We start from the raw sequence: 21,624 nt of genomic DNA, 5'->3' as shown, positions 1-21,624 counted from the left end.
TTTGCAATGTTATGAGGGGGATGCATAATGCCAAGACACCGAGACCTCTTCTGCATTATTTTTTTTAACAACAGCCTGTAGGACCTTCCATTGCAATAACAGTGCTGCATTTTTCATGTCCTCCAGTTCTGGTGCAAGGCTTAAGCTGAGCACCACCTTTTAGCAATAAGCCAACGATCCTCACAGCCAACAATGAACAAATAATCGCCCCCAAAAACCCTGACCAAAGCAGACCATGACCTATGAACTCTGACATGAGTAGACCATGCTCCCATGAACCCTGACCCATGCAGACCGCTACCCTATGAACCCAGACCAGAGCAGTTTCTCTTGGACATGATGTACCTAAAACAATACAGTGACACTGAACAGTCTGGCTGCTTGCAGGCTCGATCTAGCAATCGCTCTATCAACTCATGCAGGTCGTCCTTTATCTCAGCGATGTCTCGGCAGTAGTGCTTGGACTTGCACAGACAATTCCTGCAGAACAACAGAGATTTTATTTGGAGAGAGAAGGAGTTATATATTGTGTGTTTATCAGAACATAGAACAGCACAGCGCAGTACATGCCCTTCTGCCCTCGATGTTGCCTTGACCTGTGAACTAATCTAAGCCTATCCCCTACACTATCTCATCATCATTCATATCATCATCTAAGGATTGTTTAAATCTCCCTAATGTGACTGAGTTAACTACACTGGCAGGTATGGCGTTCCACGCCCTTACCACTCTCTGAGTAAAGAATCTGCCCCTGACATTGGTCTTAAATCTATCCCCTCAATTTGCAGCCATGCCCCTCGTACAAACTGACATCATCATCCTAGGAAAAAGACTCTGAACGTCTACCCTATCTAATCCTCTGATCATCTAACATGTCTCTATCAAATCCCCTCTTAGCCTTCTTCTTTCCAATGAGAACAGACCCAAGACCCTCAGCCTTTCCTCATCAGACCTTCCCTCCAGACCAGGCAACATCCTGGTAAATCTCCTCTGCACCTTTTCCAATGCTTCCACATCTTTCCGGTAATGGCGCGATCAGAACTGCACACAATATTCTTCCAAGTGAGGCTGCACTAGCATTTTGTACAGTTGCAGCATGACATCAAGGCTCTGGAACTCAATCCCTCTACCAATAAAACCTAACACACCGTATGCTTTCTTCACAGCACGATCAACCTGGGTGGCAATTTTCAGGGATCTATGTACATGGACTCCAGGATCCATCTGCACATCCACATTACCAAGAATCTTTCCATTGACCCAGTACTCCGTCTTCCTGTTATTCTTCCCCCAAAGTGAATTTTCTCACATTTATCTGCATTGAACTCCATTTGCCACCTCTTGGCCCAATTCTGCAATTTATCCAAGTCCTTCTGCAACATTCTTCCACATTGGCAGGGCAGGTGACTGAGGTGTTAGTGGGGGAGCACTTTGGGGCCAGCGACCATAATTCTATTAGATTTAAAATAGAGGTGGAAAAGGATAGATCGGATTTAAAAGTTGAAGGTCTAAATTGGAGAAACGCCAACTTTGACGGTATTAGACAAGAGTGTCCAAAAGCTGATTGGGGGCAGATATTCACAGGGAAAGAGACAGCTGGAAAATGGGAAGCCTTCAAAAATGAGATAATAAGTGTCCAGAGAATGTATGTTTCTATCAGGGTGAAAGGAAAGGCTGGTAGGTATAAGGAATGCTGGATGACTAAAGAAATTGAGGGTTTGGTTAAGAACGAGGAAGAAGCATATGTCAGGTATAGACAGGATAGATCGAGTGAATCCTTAGAAGAGTATAAAAGCAGTAGGAGTATAATTAAGAGGGAAATCAGGAGGGCGAAATGGGGACATAAGATATCTTTGGCAAATAGAGTTAAGGAGAATCCAAAGGGTTTTTACAAATACATTAAAGACAAAAGGGTAACTAGGGAGAGAATAGGGCCACTCAAAGATCAGCAAGACAACCTTTGTGTGGAGCCGCAGAAAATGGGGGGGGGGCGGATACTAAATGAGTATTTTGCATCAATGTTTACTGTGGAAAAGGATATGGAAAATATAGACCGTAGGGAAATAGATAGTGACATCTTGAAAAATGTCCATATTACAGAGGAGGAAGGCTGAATGTCTTGAAATGCACAAAGGCCTGATCAGGTGTACCCTAGGACCTGATCAGGTGTACCCTAATACTCTGTGGGAAGCTAGAGAAGTGATTGTTGGCCTCTTGCTGAGATATTTGTATCATCGATACTCACAAGTGAGATGCCAGAAGACTGGAGGTTGGTTAATATGGTGCCACTGTTTAAGAAGGGCGGTAAGGACAATCCAGGGAACTATAGACCAGTGAGCCCGACGGTGGTGGACAAGTTGTTGGAGGGAATCCTGAGGGACAGGATATACACGTATTTGAAAGGGCAAGGACTGATTAGGGATAGTCAACATGGCTTTGTGCGTGGGAAATCATGTGTTACAAACTTGATTGAGTTTTTTGAAGAAGTAGCAAAGAGGATTGATGAGGGCAGAGCAATAGATGTGATCTATATGGACTTCAGTAAGGTGTTCGACAAGGTTCCCTATGGGAGACTGCTGAGCAAGGTTAAGAGGGAAATCAGGAGGGCAAAATGGGGACATAAGATATCATGGGGTAGAGGGAGAACTCACCATTTGGATACAGAACTGGCTCAAAAGTAGAAGACAGAGGGTGGTGGTGGAGGGTTGTTTTTCAGACTGGAGGCCTGTAACCAGTGGAGTGCCACAAGGATTGGTGCTGGGCCCTCTACTTTATATCACTTATATAAATGATTTGGATGCGACCACAAGAGGTACAGTTAGTAAATTTGCAGATGACACCAAAATTGGAGTTGTAGTGGACAGCGAAGAGGGTTACCTCAGATTACAACGGGATCTGGATCAGATGGGCCAATGGGCCGAAAAGTGGCAGATGGGAGTTTAATTCAGATAAATGCGAGGTGCTGTATTTTGGGAAAGCAAATCTTAGCAGGACTTATACACTTAATGGTAAGGTCCTCGGGAGTGTTGAAAGTGGAGTCGCAGGTAGATAGTTTAGTGAAGAAGGCGTTTGGTATGCTTTCCTTTCTTGGTCAGAGTATTGAGTACAGGAGTTGGGAGGTCATGTTGCGGCTGTACAGGACATTGGTTAGGCCACTGTTGGAATATTGCATTCAATTCTGGCCTCCTTCCTATTGGAAAGATGTTGTGAAACTTGAAAGGGTTCAGAAAAGATTTACAAGGATGTTGCCAGGGTTGAAGGATTTGATCTATAGGGAGAGGCTGAACAGGCTGGGGCTGTTTTCCCTGGAGTGTCGGAGGCTGTGGGGTGACCTTATAGAGGTTTTGAAAATCATGCGGGGCATGGATAGGATAAATAGACAAAGTCTTTTCCCTGGGGTCGGGGAGTCCAGAACTAGAGGGCATAGGTTTATGGTGAGAGAGGAAAGTTATAAAAGAGACCTAAGGGGCAACGTTTTCACACAGAGGATGGTACGTGTGTGGAATGAGCTGCCAGAGGAAGTGGTGGAGGCTGGTACAATTGCAACATTTAAAAGGCATTTAGATGGGTATATGAATAGGAAAGGTTTGGAGGGATATGAGCCGGGTGCTGGCTGGTGGGACTAGATTGGGTTGGGATATCTGGTCGGCATGGACGGGTTGGACCGAAGGGTCTGTTTCCGTGCTGTACATCTCTATGACTATGACTCTATGACTGTCCACCACTCCACCGACTTTAGAGTCATTTGCAAAATAACTAACCCATCCACCTACGTCTGCGTCCAGGTCATTGATAAAAATGACAAATACTTATGTGGGGTGTAGGGGCTGTGGAAATCAGAGGAACACAAGAAATTATGGATTCTTAGAGGAGGTTCTCATGATAGGACTTACTTGATTGTGAATGGAGGGAAAAGCGAAGAGGCAGATTTTTTTTTTTCCCAAGTTAAATTCATGGTCTGAGATAAGAGTGCCACTGGCATTAGAGAAAAGTAAAGAGAGCGATCTATAGTGAGCCAGGGCCTTGATGGACTGAATGCCAGTCTCAATAATAAAGCAGCACAACTGATTGAGTGGCACAAGTCTCACTTTGCCAATGTTATCCGTGGAAGCAGATCGTTGTGAACTACACAATCTGCTGTGCATCATTGCCTCAATCCCTGAGATGTACAAATTCAGTGGTTGCAGCCATCACAGTGCGTGCTTCAATGTAAAAGAATGGATCCCTGTACTCCATCCAAACAGCCCTCTCACACCTCCCATGACCAATCCAGCCACAACCCCATGAACAACGTGACAAGTGAGTGCAGGATGAAATTTCAGGCCCTGCTCTTAGAACCCAGAGCTCCTTCTCAGAAGCAACTAGCTCCCTATAAATTTAACCTGAAATAATCAGCGCAGGAGCGTTGGATGATCCCAAAACCTTACTTACAGATCACAGTACTGCAGCATAATTACTACAGCAACTAAATAATTGGCAAAGGCACAAGGAGAATGTAATCACTGACTTGAATATGTCCGCTGTCTTGCGTAGGAAGTCCTCCTCCTGCTTGTCTGAGAGAGAGTTGGGGGTTGCTTCAATAATTGCAATCAAGGGCTCAATAAGGTCAAAGACAAGTGGACTTCCAGGCTGTTTCACAAGGAATAATTCAATGAAGTCCAGTACCTGAAGGAGACCAAGAAGAGAATCTGTTACAACGTACAAAGAGACACCTAAGCTGGGAAAAACACCACCCGAATACCCGCATAGGAGAAAATGCAGGATCACATAATTCAAATATATACACAAATAAAAGTGGGACAAAAGCAAAATGGGATAAGGACTGGAGTGGGTGCAGAGGAGATTCAGTAAAATGTTGCCTGAGTTGGAGCATTTTAGCAACGAGGAGAAGCTGAATAAGTTTAGGTTGTTTTCTTCTGAGCACAGAAGTTAGAGGGTGGACCTGATAGAGGTATACAAGATAATGATGGGCACAGACATGTTGGATAGAAAGTAGACAGAAAGTCAATGTGCCGGTAATAAAGGGGCATAATTTAAAGGTGAGAGGCTGGAAGCTTGGAGGGGACCCGAGAAAATATGCTTTTACCCAGAGGGTGCCTGGAGTCTTGAACGCATTGCCAGGGAAGGCAGTTAATGCAGAAATCTCAACCTTTGGTACATGGTATTATATCTTTGATAAGAGGTATGTGGGCAAGCACTTGAAATGTCATAATATTCAAGGTTATGGGCCAAATACTAGAAGGTGGGAGTACTGGAGGTAGGTTAGCACAGACTCAATGGGCTGAAGGACAGCTTCTTTGCTCCATGACTCTCTGTCTGTCCTGGGATTGGGACATCCTTTTTCAGTGTACTTCAACTGTGGTATACTGCCTCCTAATGGTCAGAAGAAGGTGGAGAAACTGCAGTGAAAACCACATTCAGCAACATCCCTGAACTGTGACTGAAGATTCTGAAATAAGTAATGTGGTCAGCTAACTAAACATGACAAGGACATGGTAACCAGGATTGCAGTTAAACACTTTAGTTACTAAACTTACACAGGGAATCTTCACATAATTACAAGTCTGGGATCATAAAGAATTATATCCCATCAGAATTGTTTCATATAGTTTTGTTAAACAATGGTTGTTTCATTAGTTTTTAAATTAAATTTTCAAAAGGTAAATTGATTAATGACAGTATGTGGCTCGCTTTTAAAAGAGCTTCGCAGTTTGCAGTGTTGAGAAGCCCCAGTTATAACAAGCATTTTCTTTAGCACTATTGCTTGGCCTGTGAAGTTACAGATCAGGACAGCACAGGTTCAAAGATAGTGCATTACTAATATTTTTCAGAATGATGGCTGTCAAATAGGCACTTTTGACTCCTTCCTATCGGAAAGATGCTGTGAAACTTGAAAGGGTTCAGAAAAGACTCACAAGGATGTTGCCAGGGTTGGATGGTCTGAGCTACAGGGAGAGGCTGAACAGGCTGGGGCTGTTTTCCCTGGAGTGTTGGAGGCTGAGGGGTGACCTTATAGAGGTTTACAAAATTATGAGGGGCATGGATAGGATAAATCGACAAAGTCTTTTCCCTGGGGTCGGGGAGTCCAGAATTAGAGGGCATAGGTTTAGGGTGAGAGAGGAAAGATATAAAAGAGACCAAAGGGGCAACTTTTTCACACAGAGGATGGTACGTGTGTGGAATGAGCTGCCAGGGGATGTTTAGATTACTTACAGTGTGGAAACAGGCCCTTCGGCCCAACAAGTCCACACCGACCCGCCGAAGCGCAACCCACCCATACCCCTACATTTACCCCTTACCTAACACTACGGGCAATTTAGCATGGCCAATTCACCTGACCTGCACATCTTTAGACTGTGGGAGGAAACCGGAGCACCCGGAGGAAACCCACGCAGACACGGGGAGAACGTGCAAACTCCACACAGTCAGTCGCCGGAGGCGGGAATTGAACCCGGATCTCTGGCGCTATGAGGCAGCAGTGCTAACCACTGTGCCACCGTGCCGCCCACGATGTGGTGGAGGCTGGTACAATTGCAACATTTAAAAGGCATTTGGATGGGTATATGAATAGGAAGGGTTTGGAGGAATATGGGAAGCCGGGTGCTGGCAGGTGGGACTAGATTGGGTTGGGATATCTGGTCGGCATGGACGGGTTGGGCTGAAGGGTCTGTTTCCATCCTGTACATCTCTATGACTCTGACTCTAAATTGGGCTTAATACAACAGCACCGCCAGCTGGTGTGGAGATGTACTGCACCTTTCTACCGAAGAATCAGGCACTATTAAATACGTTGAGTAAATTAAATACACAGTCATTCTGAACAGGAACTAAATTATAATATCAAATTACATGCTCCAAGATCACAAATTTACAAACAGAAAGTATTTCATTAGCTTGCTGCAAAAGTACAGTAAACTGGTACTTAGTTCCTCAACACTGGTTAATGCCTATGGCATTGTTCACAAAGAACTTGGGATTCAGAGCAGTTGCAAAATACCACTGTTAGCCTGTCCCTTTAAGGTTTAAGATGCCTTCTGCAAAGATACCAACTAACTGGCTGGAGGAAGTTATCATGGACCTGTAAGGTATCAGTAAGCTGCGCATAAATCTCAGGCTACAGATCAGAAGAATCTGGACAAATGTGGCCAAATCAATCAAATTCTTCTGAAGATTCCAAATGCCTGGTTTACAAAAATCAATTTCCTTTTGCCCAAGCACTTAATTTTCATTTTTGAAGAACAAAAGGGGAATTGAGATGTCAAAACACCCAGAAATAAGTAGTTGATGTGCTATGGAATGCACTATCTGAAGGGTGGTTGAGGTAAATTCAACAAGAAATTTCACAAAGGAATTGAATAAATACTTGCAAAGGGAAAAAAAAAACTGCAGGGAAAGAGATGGGGGATGTGGGGTGCAGTTTGGAAAAAAAATTCCAAAGCTCCAGAACAACCACAATGGGTTAAATGGCCTTCTCTGCTATATTTTTCTGTTCAATTATTGAAGGAGACATTTTTGAAATTCTACAGAGAAAATAACAAAATGCCATTTTGATCAAAAACATTTTGCTAACTTTCAAAGTTTAATCCAAAACTATGTGCCAGCCACCTTTGCATTTTGCCATTTACCTTCATTTTGAAATCCGTCGTCAGGGTCTTCTCTTTCCTACGCTTCACCTTCTGATCTTTCTTAGCTTGAAGATGCTTCTTGTGTTCAGCAAAGAGGGAGGAGATGTTTTTGTCCAGTGCCATCATCGTCTCGTCATCCACCTCCTCCTCGTCACTGCTCTCCCCTTCTTTGCACTGTGGAGGGATCACAGAGATGTGGGCAATGACCAGAGCTGCAGCTTTGGTTTCAAAAGCTTCCTTCAGATCAGACTCAGATACGCTTTGAGCAAATGTCTACTGAACCAGCCTGATTGCTATAAATCAGACTATTTTTATTCACTTGTGGGACATGGGCACTATTTTTATTGCCCTTCCCTAATTTAATTTGATTATGACACGATCCTAAGCACAGTGAAAAGTTTTGTTTTGCGTATAATACAGGCAGATCATGACATACGAAGATCATAGGGTGGATTGAACAGAGTGAGGATTACAAAGTTACAGCTGCAGAGAAGGCACACGAAGAGCAAGATCAACATTAGATTTGAAATGTGACAGGCCCATTCACAAATCTAAGAACAGTGGGGAAGAAACTGTTCTTGAATCTGTTGGTATGTGTGTTATTAAGCTTTTGTATCCTCTGCCTATCAACTATCCTCGAGAAGATGGTGGTGAACTTACTTCTTGAACCATACAGCCAGTGTAGTCTAGGTTGACCCACAATGCCCTTAGGAAGAGAATTCCAGAATTTTGACCTGGCGACAGTGAAAGGACCGCAATTTATTTCCTAGTCAGGATAAACCAAAGTAGAAAATGCACATTCCATCATAGCTGACCGTAGCCCTATGTCACTGCAAACACATCCGAGTCATAAGATCGTCTGTAGCCCTGCGTCACTGCAAACACATCCGAGTCACAAGATCGTCAGCACAAACTCCAGGCTGATACGTTGCAGCAACACTGAAGGAATGCTGCCCTCCTGATGTTCTAATAACTGAGGCCTCTTTGGCCCTCTCAGATGACAACAAAAGATCCCCATGGCACTACCTGATGTAGAATGCAACAGCTTTCCCAGGCATTGCAGCAAATAGTCATCCCTTGACCATAATCACATAATGATTCAGAGATTCTCCTATGTACTAATTGTTGTTACAAAGCAATAGATTTCAAAAATACTACTGTGGCTATAAACCATTTCAGTACATTATTAGGAATGGAAAGTGCTATATGTCCATGAAAATTCTTTCTCATAGAATTCGCATAGTGTGAAAGCAGGCCACTCGAGTCCACACCGACCATCCAGAGAGCATCCCACCCAGAGCCAACTCCTACACTGTCACTGTAATCCTGCATTTCTCATGGCTAATCTACTGAGCCTGCACATCCCGGGACACTTTGGGCAATTTAGCACAGCCAATCCACCTCACCTACACATCTTTCTTTCCTTTAAATGCACCCAGTTCCAGATTAATGCAGTGAGGTATAGATTTGTAGAGATGCCTTTTTTATTTAAGCTTTCATTGCTAAAAGATGAAGCACTCAGCTCCCATTAATGAAGATCAGAACAATTCTCAAAGGACCTACATTGCAATGTACCCAAAGTCTGACTTGTGATTCACCTTCTTGCCAAGGTCAAAACTTACTGCTGCATGGCGTGCCTGCAGAACCTTCATCAATTCCATGCGAAAGTTGTCATCTACTGCCTCGTCCTCAGCAATTTCCTCCTCACTATCATCATCGTTGTCATCATCTTCATCCTCAGATTCATCACTGTCATTCTCGTCCTCCATCTAGAAGAGTAATACGTACACACTGAGTCATTACAAGCATCAGGAGACGTGAAAATAAACAAACATATAAAGCACAGGCAAAGAGCCAGAACCTTTTCAAAGATGACCATGATACACCTTGGGTCAACAGTATTACTTGCTATAATAATATATCACAGTCTTTGAAATATTTCAGCTCACCCAGGAGATCATAAGGCACCTTGTGTGATAGGAGACAACACCTGCAAATACTTCAGATGTAGGACAATTACTGGAGATCTGACAAGCACCTACATATTGAGAAGGAACTGAAAAGAATATTTGTAAAAAATAATTACTTAGCTATTAATAATTTTTATTTCATATAGTAAGTGTAATGAAAATTTACTAGACTGATTCCTGGGTTATTGCTACTGTCCTGTGAGGAGATTGGACCTGTACTTTCTAGAATTGCAAGGTGATCTTATTCAAGTATATAAAATTTTTGCAAGGTGGATAAGATACAGGCCACCTAAAACCTAATGAGAAACTAAAACCAGCATGAATTTCTAAAGGAGAAATTGTGTTTTAACTAACTTGGAGATTTTTTTTTTTACATACAGGGTACAGAAAACATCAATGAGAGTAATTCTGTTGATGTGGTGGTCACGGGCTTTCAGCAGGTATTCAATACAGTGCCATACAGTGGATTTTTGAGGAAAGTTGTAGGTGGGTGAATTAAGCAGATCAAGTCCAATGCAGAGAAATGTGAAATAATGCATCTTGGGAGATGAACATGGACAGACATTATAAAAAAAGGCTACAATTATCTGAATGTATATGTCGACAGATCCTTGAAGGTGGCAGGACAAGGGGAAAGAGTAGTAAATAAAGCACACAGTATTTTGAACTTTATTAATAGAGGCCTATGGTACAAGAGCAAGGAGTGATGGTGAATGCATTCTAGTCCCTTGTTAGACCTCAGCTGGAGTACTGTATATTGTTCTGGGCACCACACTATCGGAAGGATGTGAATGCATTGGAAGAATTATGTTTTTATTCATTCGCGGGATGTGATGTCACTGGCTGAACCGGTGTTTATTGCCCATCCTTAGTTGCCCTTGAGATGTTGGCAGTGAGCTGGTGAATGTAGAAGAGATTTATCAGAATGATTCCAGGGATGAGAAACTTCAGTTATGAAGTGGAGGTGCTGGTGTTGGACTAGGGTGGACAAAGTTAAAAATCACACAACACCAGTTTATAGTCCAACAGGTTTATTTGGAAGCACTCGCTTTCAAAGCGCTGCTCTTTCATCAGCTGGTCATCACAACCACCCGATGAAGAACAGCGCTCCAAAAAACTAGTGCTTCCAAATAAACCTGTTGGACTATAACCTGGTGTTGTGTGATTTTTTTAAAATTTCAGTTATGAAGACAGACTGGAAAGGTTGGGATTATTCTCCTTGGAGATAGGCAACTGAGAGGAAATCTGATAAAAACCATGAGGTGGCTCAGCAGAATAGATAGGAAGAAACTGTTCCCACTCGTAAAAGAATCAGGAACAAGGTGACACAAATTTAAAGTGATTTACAAAAGCAGCAAATATAAGGCGAGACAAAAATTGATCCACACGACCAGCGGTTCAGGTCTGGAATGCACTGCCTCGAAATGTAGTGGAGGTCGGTTCAGTTGTGAGATTCTGTGAATTTCTTCACTCAATGGTTGGTGATTCTTTTTATTAACTATCTCCCCCAGAGAGTTTTGGATACTCACTCACTATGTTCAAGGCAGAGACTGATAGATTTTCAGATACCAAAGACATTAAGAGTAGTGTGGGCAAGTGGTGTTGGGGTGGAAGATAAACCATGACCCAGCTGAATGGCGGAGAAGGCTTGAGGGCTGAATGTCTTACTTTCTGTGCACCTACCTATTACAGCATTGAAACTGAACAAGCAACAGTTAGAACCTGGTAAACAATTCCATTTCTGATCATGTTATTTAAGGGGTTCTCACAGAGTCAGTAATGTGTCATTCAGGTCACAGCAACTGCTGCAGGAACATTACACATTATCAGGAAGCATTAGAAACGAACGCTGTGCATTCTGTCAACCTACAGATAACTTTCCCCAAGGAGCAGGCAGCAGCTGTGAAAGAGGTCAATAATGGCCAGGGAATCTCCTGTTCCCTGGATGCTGCCTGACCTGCTGTGCTGTTCCAGCAATAAAGTTTCAACTTTGATCTCCAGCATCTGCAGACCTCACTTTCTCCTCCATTGAGATTAAAAACAAGAGTCAACAAAACAAAGGGACTTGATGCCTTTTCATAATAATTGGACATCAAAATATCAATATATAGCCCAGGTTGCAGTTTCTAAAATACGGAGTTACACTACAGCTGGAGTTTCAGGTGGGAAGTCTAACCTCATCTCCAGATGACTGCTCGACCTTCTCTGTTTCATCAGGCTCTTCAGTCACTGTCACAGCGCTCTCTTCACCACTTTCAGATTCCGGTTTCAGGACCTGTTTAAGGGGAGGTGATTTTAGAACTAATTCATTTCAGGGAGGGAGCCTTTAGTCCTACACAGTCAATTTATAACAAGGCAATGCCAACATCATTCAATCCTGTACACAACCACCCCAGAGCTGGACTGGGTCAGCTGAAGTTGCTGCTAACATCTGGGGATATCACAAGAACTGGATTAAAATGTTGCTCAAACAGGGCAACAGGAGATACAGAAGGAACGTGAGGAAGGACATTCTTAAGCATCAGGTGCCAGTGATCTGAAACTTGCTGCCTACAAGGTGGGCGGACGTGGAGACGATCAATGATTTCAAAAGGATATTGGAAATATACTCAAGAGAAATAATTTGCAAGGCAACAAGGATACAGCAGGGGAATGGGACTGACTGAATGGCCCTTGAGAGTGCTGGCATGGAAGCAAAGGACTAAGTGTTTTCCCCCTCGGTGCCATTACCATTCTATGATGTTTCAATCCACTTTGTGCATCTGTCAAGTACCTTGTTCACAGCACTCTGAATATGGGCTGTCAATTATTTCTAATGGTTGGGTTGGTGGTCAAAGATCCCCCCTGGTATGTAGCAGCCGTTACAAAAAAAGATGTTTACATGGAAGTGAGTTCAATGACACTACACAAACTACCACCACGAGCAGGCCACCACCAAATGAACGACCTGGCTTTCAGCCCAAGATCCCTGACGAATGGACCCAGCCATCACCCTCCAGGACCCCGACAGACTGACCCAGCCATCAGTCCCCAGGACCCCGACAGACTGACCCAGCCGTTAGTCCCAGGACCCCGACAGACTGACCCAACCATACAGTCCAAAAGATAACACTTTGTCAGTATTACACTGGAATGTTTCTGGGGTCAGAACAAAGAAAGAAGGAAAGAGAAGTACAGAATGTGGAAAACAAAATTGTTACTCACATCCAGAATGAGTTGCAAGGCTGCCTTGGTGACGCAAGGACAAATCTGCACAAACACTGTTTTCGAGATCTGCCGCAACAAACGACTCGGTTGGGAGAGAAAAGACAGCAAGATTTCAACCACAACCTCCACCCACTCTGGTTCTTCCTCGTCTGAAAATGACAAGAGACAGCTTGAGAGAATTAAAATACCTTGATCATGTTTGTTCAGAAACTTAGCTATCGAGCACTCCTGTTACACAGGGAGGAGTCTGTAACGAGGTTTCGTTTTCAGAAACTGAACTTGTCCTTAAAAGTCTGTCACACCAACAATCAATGAATGTGCCCAAGAAGCCTTCATCTACTCTGCACTGTTCCCAGCCAGTGACCTGGTTATTTTGGCTGGTGGGGCTGCTAGAACACTAGCAAATTTTGTTCCTCCTGAACCACAGGCTCACCAGTGGATTCATTAAATCTTCTTCACCTCCCCAAGAAGTTAACAGTGGTCTGAGTAAAGAATGATGAAATCCTTAAATTGAAAATCTATCAGGTAAGATATTCAACACTATATTAGTTCTGTGCATCACACCTTGGGTGGGATATCATAGCTTTGGAGTGGGTGCAATGAAAATTCACCAGAACTTTGCTAGGGACTAAAAGCGATAAATCATGAGGACAGATTGCTTAATGAGACTTGCAGTCCCATGAATACATTGGAGTCAGAGTGACCTAACTAAGGTTTCTAAGGTGATTAAGATTGGTTTTTAAAAAAGTACTGTTCCTTTTGGTGAGTGTCCAGATTGGGCATAACCTAAAAGTTTACATGAAGTCATTCAGGTTTATAACTTGAGTGAATGTCTTCACATAAAGGTCATGAAAATCTGAAACACTTCTCCAGTAAACGCTGCTGAGGTTAGAGATCAAGTGAAAATTTCAAAACTGAGATTACTAGATAGGGTAAGGTTATCAAGAGAGGTAAAGTGAAGGTACAAGATGGCTCAGATTCAACTGAATGGGAGCTACAAGATCAAGGCACTGAATACTTACATTTCTAAGATTATTGATTTATGTTCCATCTTGTGGCTGGGAGTACTTTAAACAGATTATGCTTCCATATTACATTTGTAGGTTCACCTTTCTTCACAATGATTTATACTATGGTAAAGAAGTGACTAGGCCCAGACCATTTTAGACAATAACAGATCCGTGTTTAAAAATAATTGTGTTGCTGTGTTTAAGAACATATCTATAAAAAGTATCTGGTCAGTAACAAAAATTCAGTTTTGAACAGGAATGGGCTTTAGTTTCAAAGCCACAATTTTACAAACAAGCATGTAGGCAGCATTGGTCTCTACTCCTTACAGAACAATCTTAGTTAGGGTAAATTAGGGTGAAAATCCCCTTTAATATATTCAATGGAATCCTCTAAATACACTCTGGCAGCAAATGACGGTTACTAGATATGATACAGACCAAGAAATTCTGCTCTGTCCTGGAATTATGGAATTAATAGAACTAAAAAGGGTCTTCCAAACCAACTGTTAGTGTATATACCCCATAACAGCCCCTTCCCATTTAGTATCATTCTCTCTCAATTCCACCCTCCTTTAATACAGCCTCAAGGCTCCTATTTAAAATGTCAACACTATCCACTTGAATCATTCCACAAGGTAACAATTTCCACTTTTGAGCCCTTCGAAATTGCTGAGAGATGTTGGGTTACATCCTGCTGTTACACAGTTGGGCCACACATAACCATCTTGTACTGACTCCAGAACTTTAGTGGGTTGCAATAATGAAACACAAACACAATCTGTGTTGAAGGGGGTGGTACTGACCTGTTACGGACTTGGACTGCCTTTCCCTTTCTGCAGACGCTTTCTGCAGACATGTGTGCAGGTCACTCAACAGTGCCACAGATTCTTCACCGTTCTAAACGGGGAAAGACAGAAGAGCTAAAGATAGTTCGGGAAGACAGCAGTATCGACAAGGTGCCACATTTACTCTCAACACGTGAGATTTGTGTTCATTTTCTTAATGCTCGCCCTTTGTGCATGGTTTGTTAAAGTTGTTTACACATCTTTGAATTCATAAGATGCACTGATCTCATCATTTAATGTTTGCAATGAGCATAGGCACTGGAACAAGAAAGCTACAATTACAAAATTCCTGTTCAGTCAGGATTTCTGCCACAATCCAAAGAGATCATGTCTCACCTTCAAATCCACTCACTAAGGGAACAGGAATCAAAGCAATTCCCGTTGAATTTTAAAAAAAGACATTTAGATAGGTATATGAATAGGAAAGGTTTGGAGGGATATGAACCAGGAGCAGGCAGGTGGGACTAGTTTAGTTTGGGATTATGTTCAGCAGGGACTGGTTGGACCAAATGATCAGTTTCCATGCTGTATGACTCTATGTGGCCATCCATGAAAAGGCCAAGCTGAATTGTTCAGCTTTTTTTGTACATGGCAGGGAGTGAAGAGGGGAAACATAAATGAAGACAAATGTAAAGGAAATGGTGTTCTGGATCAGAGAATTCAGAGATTCAGGAAAAATGCACTCGCCACCTGGAATGTTCCTGGCAACTTGGGAATCTCGACACATTTACCAGTTAACAGTACAGCAGTTAGCTCACTCCAAGATGGCAGCTCGGGAGCATATGTGGCAGGGAACTGTTTAACTATATAAATATAACATAAATACTATTGTTAAAGAAGCTCCTCAATATACTGGAACAATACTATGCAGATTGTAGAGACTAATCCTTACCATTCATACTCATTCTATGTGCATAATTTCAAAATGCTCCTTTGTTGCAGGATCATTTACAGCTGTTGGCTACAAACTCTAGCTGCAAAGAGTAATAGGTTTGAATTCCCACCTTCTCATCTCCTATTGCCACCCTCAGTAGCAATGAGGTCTCACCTGATGGCTGATAGGCCTTGACAGTGATTTGGAGAGTGTGCTTTCTTGCATAAAGCTAGAGGGAGGGTTGCTCAATGATAAGACTGGTGTCTCTAGTGTGGGGTGGACTGGGAATCTGCATGGAGACTCCTTTGGAGTTCAGCCAATTGGCGAATGAACTGTGTCCCCAAGAGTGCTGGGGTCCTAACAGAGGATGGCTAATCTATTGTTCCCTTATCAACACACCAAGGGGCAGATGAATCACCTTAAACTCAGCAAATGAGGTGTCTGTCACTTGACAAGCAATGAACTGTTTAGTTTAACTCACACAATAATTAAAATTCTCAGCAAGTTGTATTGCCTCTGTCAATTGTTTGCAGCTACACAAAATTTTCACCTTGCCTCTATGGAGTTTGCCAATCTATTTCTCAGGAAGAAAACCTGTTATCCTTAAGCAATGTAGCCTGCATTCAATTTCACACTGACATGAATGGGATCAACTCACAAGTGCTGTAGTTAGTCAGTTAGTCCCAAAGGGTGGACCATCGCCTCCTCAGGTTAATTTAGAGATGAATAATAAATACCAGCTTTGCCAGTGGCCCTCATATCTGAAGCACAAAGTATTTCTGTGAAGAATGGCTCCTGGCGGTAGTATCAGAGAAGAGTCACAGTGCTGACCCCTCCCCTTATCAGGAAAGGAAATTAGTTAACCAAAGGCCATGTAGTTTATCACTTTCTGCAGACTTCAGGCAGAAGATGAACTGAACGCATCAGGATGAGAAATTTTTCCAGACACCAAAGAAAATAATGAGACTACATGTTATACTGTCCTAAAACACTACTGTGTCATATAAGATGTTTGCATTTAAATTGCACTGCTTTACCAGCCCCTGCTCCCCATATGCTGGGCAGATATAATATGATTGAAAGGTATACACTGCATTAAAGAAACCTATGGAATAGGTGAAACATACCACACTCAGAGTGACCTAGAATTACCTTGAAGAGATGAATGCCAACAGATAGGAAGAGCAACTGAAAGACTGAAATCGCCAACTGCTCTGATGTCTTTAAATTTTTCTGCAGATCTTTGACAGTTTTGAGCATTCTGTAAATGAACAAGTAACTTGTGAGCACACACAGTGACTGCTTCAGTGTAGCCAGTGACAAACATGGATTAACTTAGCACAAGGAATGCCATGTATCTATTCTAATTTTCATATACGTGGCACAGATCTATTGTGTTATGGTATGATTTTGATTATGTAAGAAAAATTGGTATGTGAACATTTCTGGTTGATCTTAGTAGGAAATGGTCATAGGACAGTGAACCATTAACCAGTCCAACCAAAGATAAATACAGCCAGAATAACACACATGATAGGAGACAATTCAGTCAGACCCTGCTCCTGAGGAATGGGGAGGAAAAGAATGGAATTTGATTCAGCTGTCTCTTGGTGATGTAGTGTTAAAGTCATTGGGCTGAAGTTAATGCTGAGGAAATGGATTCAAATCCCACCACAACTACCAGTGGAATTTAAATTCTATTAATAAAATTGGAATATATGACAAGTCTCCACAACAGTGAACATGACAACAATTTTTTTTTCAACAACAATCAGTCTGGTTAATTAACAGAAACAGAAATTGCTGGAAAAATTCAACAGGTCTGGCAGCATCCTTTTCAGAACGGTCACTGGATTCTAAATGTTAACTCTCCTCCTTTCTCCTCAGATGCTGCCAGACCTGCTAAGTTTCTCCAGTAATGTCTGTTCTTGTTTCAGATCTTCTGCATCCACAGTTATTTGCTTTATCTGATTTGCTAACATCTTTTGAGGATGAAAACCTGCCTTTGTTTTCCAGGTTGGCCTACATGCAACTTGAAGCCCCCAGCAATGTGATTGCCTGCTCTCTGGAACGGTAAGCCACTCAGCTCAAGAGTAATTAGGGGCAGGTAAAATCCACTAGCCCAGCCTATTCAGCCTCTACTGATAGTTCAAACCCTCCAAATTTGGCAACATCCTTGTAAATCTTTTCGGCACCTTTTCAAGTTTAATAACATGTTTCCTTTAGCAGGGAGGGAGGTGAAATTGAACGGAGAACCCTACATTGGTTTATTGGCCTGATCCTTGATTTTCCAGGCTGTGACCCCAAGCACGTTCCTTCACAAATTAATTAATTAAACACTAACTTAAAACAGGAGCAACTGTAGACTCCAAATGCTCAAACACCTCAAGAATGCCCAAAATGATAGCATGCCAGTGTTAGATAGCTTAACCGTATCATTTTCTCACAAACCAGGTAATATAGAAACATAGAAAATAGATGGAGGCGGCCATTCGGCCCTTTAAGCTTGCACCACCATTCAATATAATTATGGTTGATCATGGAATCTCAGTATCTCATTCCTGCCCTCTCTCCGTATCCCTTGACCTCTTAGCTACAAGGGTGACATTCAGCTCCCTCTTATACAGAGGAACCTTGATTATCCAAACAAGATGCGTGGGCACGATTTCGTTCGGATAATTGATTAGTCGGTTAATCGAGTCAATGCCTTTCCTCTGGAGCTTGGAGTTTTCTATGAAGTTTGCTCCCTGTTCAGGAGATAAGACAGCATCACAGTGCATGCGAACCCCTGCCCCCAAACCTCGCCCAACATCGCCCCCCCCCAAACCCGTCCAACAACGACCCCCCAAACCCCGTCCAACAACGCCCCCCCAAACCCTGCCCAACAACGCCCTCCACCAAACCCCGTCCAACAACGCCCCCCACCAAACCCCGTCTAACAACGCCCACCCCAAACCCCGTCCAACAACGCCCCCCCCAAACCCCGTCCAACAACACCCCCCACCAAACCCCGCCCAACAACGCCCCCCCAAACCCCGCCCAACAACGCCCTCCACCAAACCCCGTCCAACAACGCCCCCCACCAAACCCCGTCCAACAACGCCCCCCACCAAACCCCGTCCAACAACGCCCCCCACCAAACCCCGTCCAACAACGCCCCCCACCAAACCCCGTCCAACAACGCCCTCCACCAAACCCCGTCCAACAACGCCCCCCACCAAACCCCGTCCAACGCCCCCCAAACCCCGTCCAACAACGCCCCCCCAAACCCCGTCCAACAACGCCCCCCCCCAAACCCCGTCCAACAACGCCCCCCAAACCCCGCCCAACAACGCCCCCCCCAAACTCCGTCCAACAACGCCCCCCCCAAACCCCGTCCAACAACGCCCCCCCCAAACCCCGTCCAACAACGCCCCCCCAAACCCCGCCCAACAACGCCCTCCACCAAACCCCGTCCAACAACGCCCCCCACCAAACCCCGTCCAACGCCCCCCAAACCCCGTCCAACAACGCCCCCCCAAACCCCGTCCAACAACGCCCCCCCCAAACCCCGTCCAACAACGCCCCCCAAACCCCGTCCAACAACGCCCCCCCCAAACCCCGTCCAAAAACGCCCCCCCCAAACCCCGTCCAACAACACCCCCCACCAAACCCCGCCCAACAACGCCCCCCCAAACCCCGCCCAACAACGCCCTCCACCAAACCCCGTCCAACAACGCCCCCCACCAAACCCCGTCCAACAACGCCCCCCACCAAACCCCGTCCAACAACGCCCCCCCCAAACCCCGTCCAACAACGCCCCCCCAAACCCCGCCCAACAACGCCCTCCACCAAACCCCGTCCAACAACGCCCCCCACCAAACCCCGTCCAACGCCCCCCAAACCCCGTCCAACAACGCCCCCCCAAACCCCGTCCAACAACGCCCCCCCCAAACCCCGTCCAACAACGCCCCCCAAACCCCGCCCAACAATGCCCCCCCCAAACCCCGTCCAACAACGCCCCCCCAAACCCCGTCCAACAACGCCCCCCCAAACCCCGTCCAACAACGCCCCCCCAAACTCCGTCCAACAACGCCCCCCCCCAAACCCCGTCCAACAACGCCCCCCACCAAACCCCGTCCAACAACGCCCCCCAAACCCCGTCCAACGCCCCCAAACCCCGTCCAACAACGCCCCCCCAAACCCCGTCCAACATCGACCCCCAAACCCCGTCCAACATCGCCCCCCCAAACCCCGTCCAACAACGCCCCCCCCAAACTCCGTCCAACAACGCCCCCCCCAAACTCCGTCCAACAACGCCCCCCCCAAAACCCCGTCCAACAACGCCCCCCCCCAAAACCCCGTCCAACAATGCCCCCCCCCCAAACACGCCCCGCCAAACCCCGTCCAACAACGCCCCCCCCAAACCCCGTCCAACAACGCCCCCCCAAACCCCGTCCAACAACGCCCCCCCCAAACCCCGTCCAACAACGCCCCCCCCCAAACCCCGTCCAACAACGCCCCCCCCCAAACCCCGTCCAACATCGCCCCCCCAAACCCCGTCCAACAACGCCCCCCCCAAACTCCGTCCAACAACGCCCCCCCCAAACTCCGTCCAACAACGCCCCCCCAAAACCCCGTCCAACAATGCCCCCCCCCCCAAACACGCCCCGCCAAACCCCGTCCAACAACGCCCCCCCAAACCCCGTCCAACAACGCCCCCCCCAAACCCCGTCCAACAACGCCCCCCCCAAACCCCGTCCAACAACGCCCCCCCCAAACCCCGTCCAACAACGCCCCCCCCAAACCCCGTCCAACAACGCCCCCCCCCAAACCCCGTCCAACATCGCCCCCCCAAACCCCGTCCAACAACGCCCCCCCCCAAACTCCGTCCAACAACGCCCCCCCCCCAAACTCCGTCCAACAACGCCCCCCCCAAAACCCCGTCCAACAATGCCCCCCCCCAAACTCCGTCCAACAACGCCCCCCCCAAAACTCCGTCCAACAACGCCCCCCCCCAAACTCCGTCAACAACGCCCCCCCCAAAACCCCGTCCAACAACGCCCCCCCCAAACCCCGTCCAACAACGCCCCCCCAAACCCCGTCCAACATCGCCCCCCCAAACCCCGTCCAACAACGCCCCCCGCAAACTCCGTCCAACAACGCCCCCCCCCAAACTCCGTCCAACAACGGCCCCCCCAAAACCCGTCCAACAACGGCCCCCCCAAAACCCCGTCCAACAACGGCCCCCCCAAAACCCCGTCCAACAATGCCCCCCCCCCAAACACGCACCCCCAAACCGCGTCCAACAACGCCCCCCCCAAAACCCCGTCCAACAACGCCCCCCCCCAAAACCCCGTCCAACAATGCCCCCCCCCCAAACACGCCCCGCCAAACCCCGTCCAACAACGCCCCCCCCAAACCCCGTCCAACAACGCCCCCCCAAACCCCGTCCAACAACGCCCCCCCCAACCCCGTCCAACAACGCCCCCCCCAAACCCCGTCCAACAACGCCCCCCCCAAACCCCGTCCAACAACGCCCCCCCCCAAACCCCGTCCAACATCGCCCCCCCAAACCCCGTCCAACAACGCCCCCCCCAAACTCCGTCCAACAACGCCCCCCCCAAACTCCGTCCAACAACGCCCCCCCCCAAAACCCCGTCCAACAATGCCCCCCCCCCAAACACGCCCCGCCAAACCCGTCCAACAACGCCCCCCCCAAACCCCGTCCAACAACGCCCCCCCCAAACCCCGTCCAACAACGCCCCCGCCCAAACCCCGTCCAACAACGCCCCCCCCAAACCCCGTCCAACAACGCCCCCCCCAAACCCCGTCCAACATCGCCCCCCCCAAACCCCGTCCAACAACGCCCCCCCCAAACTCCGTCCAACAACGCCCCCCCCCAAACTCCGTCCAACAACGCCCCCCCCAAAACCCCGTCCAACAATGCCCCCCCCCAAACTCCGTCCAACAACGCCCCCCCCAAAACTCCGTCCAACAACGCCCCCCCCCAAACTCCGTCCAACAACGCCCCCCCCAAAACCCCGTCCAACAACGCCCCCCCCAAACCCCGTCCAACAACGCCCCCCCCAAACCCCGTCCAACATCGCCCCC

The 21,624-nt window shown here is 46.3% G+C and overlaps 1 protein-coding gene, 1 long non-coding RNA gene and 1 other non-coding gene across 3 annotated transcripts in view; 1 reads left to right on the top strand and 2 right to left on the bottom strand.

The window, feature by feature from the left end:
* Positions 1–21,624, bottom strand: part of mybbp1a (MYB binding protein (P160) 1a) — a 126,492-nt gene that overhangs the window by 43,202 nt on the left and 61,666 nt on the right. The window contains exons 13-20 of the mRNA XM_087977546.1: positions 16,684–16,792; positions 14,616–14,709; positions 12,800–12,951; positions 11,772–11,870; positions 9,248–9,394; positions 7,626–7,799; positions 4,508–4,665; positions 346–480 (exon numbers count right to left, since the gene is read on the bottom strand). Of these exons, the coding sequence (XP_087833672.1) occupies positions 346–480; positions 4,508–4,665; positions 7,626–7,799; positions 9,248–9,394; positions 11,772–11,870; positions 12,800–12,951; positions 14,616–14,709; positions 16,684–16,792 (1,068 nt within the window). The remainder of the gene's footprint in view (positions 1–345; positions 481–4,507; positions 4,666–7,625; positions 7,800–9,247; positions 9,395–11,771; positions 11,871–12,799; positions 12,952–14,615; positions 14,710–16,683; positions 16,793–21,624) is intronic.
* LOC122564255 (small nucleolar RNA SNORA50) lies at positions 5,679–5,815 on the bottom strand. Its single transcript, XR_006315850.1, has one exon. It is a non-coding gene; the product is annotated as a small nucleolar RNA SNORA50 (small nucleolar RNA).
* The window catches only part of LOC148141925 (uncharacterized), a 52,698-nt gene continuing 44,279 nt past the window's right edge, over positions 13,206–21,624 (top strand). Inside the window, exons 1-2 of the long non-coding RNA XR_015752396.1 lie at positions 13,206–13,327; positions 17,548–17,604. This is a non-coding gene — a long non-coding RNA (uncharacterized LOC148141925). The remainder of the gene's footprint in view (positions 13,328–17,547; positions 17,605–21,624) is intronic.

Source organism: Chiloscyllium plagiosum, unplaced genomic scaffold (genome assembly GCF_037043375.1).
Source record: "Chiloscyllium plagiosum isolate Xiang-an unplaced genomic scaffold, Cpla_swu_hap1 HiC_scaffold_31, whole genome shotgun sequence".
Lineage (NCBI taxonomy): Eukaryota > Metazoa > Chordata > Chondrichthyes > Orectolobiformes > Hemiscylliidae > Chiloscyllium > Chiloscyllium plagiosum.
Note: the sequence above shows the minus strand (reverse complement) of the source record. Positions and strands in the feature narration are given on the sequence as shown.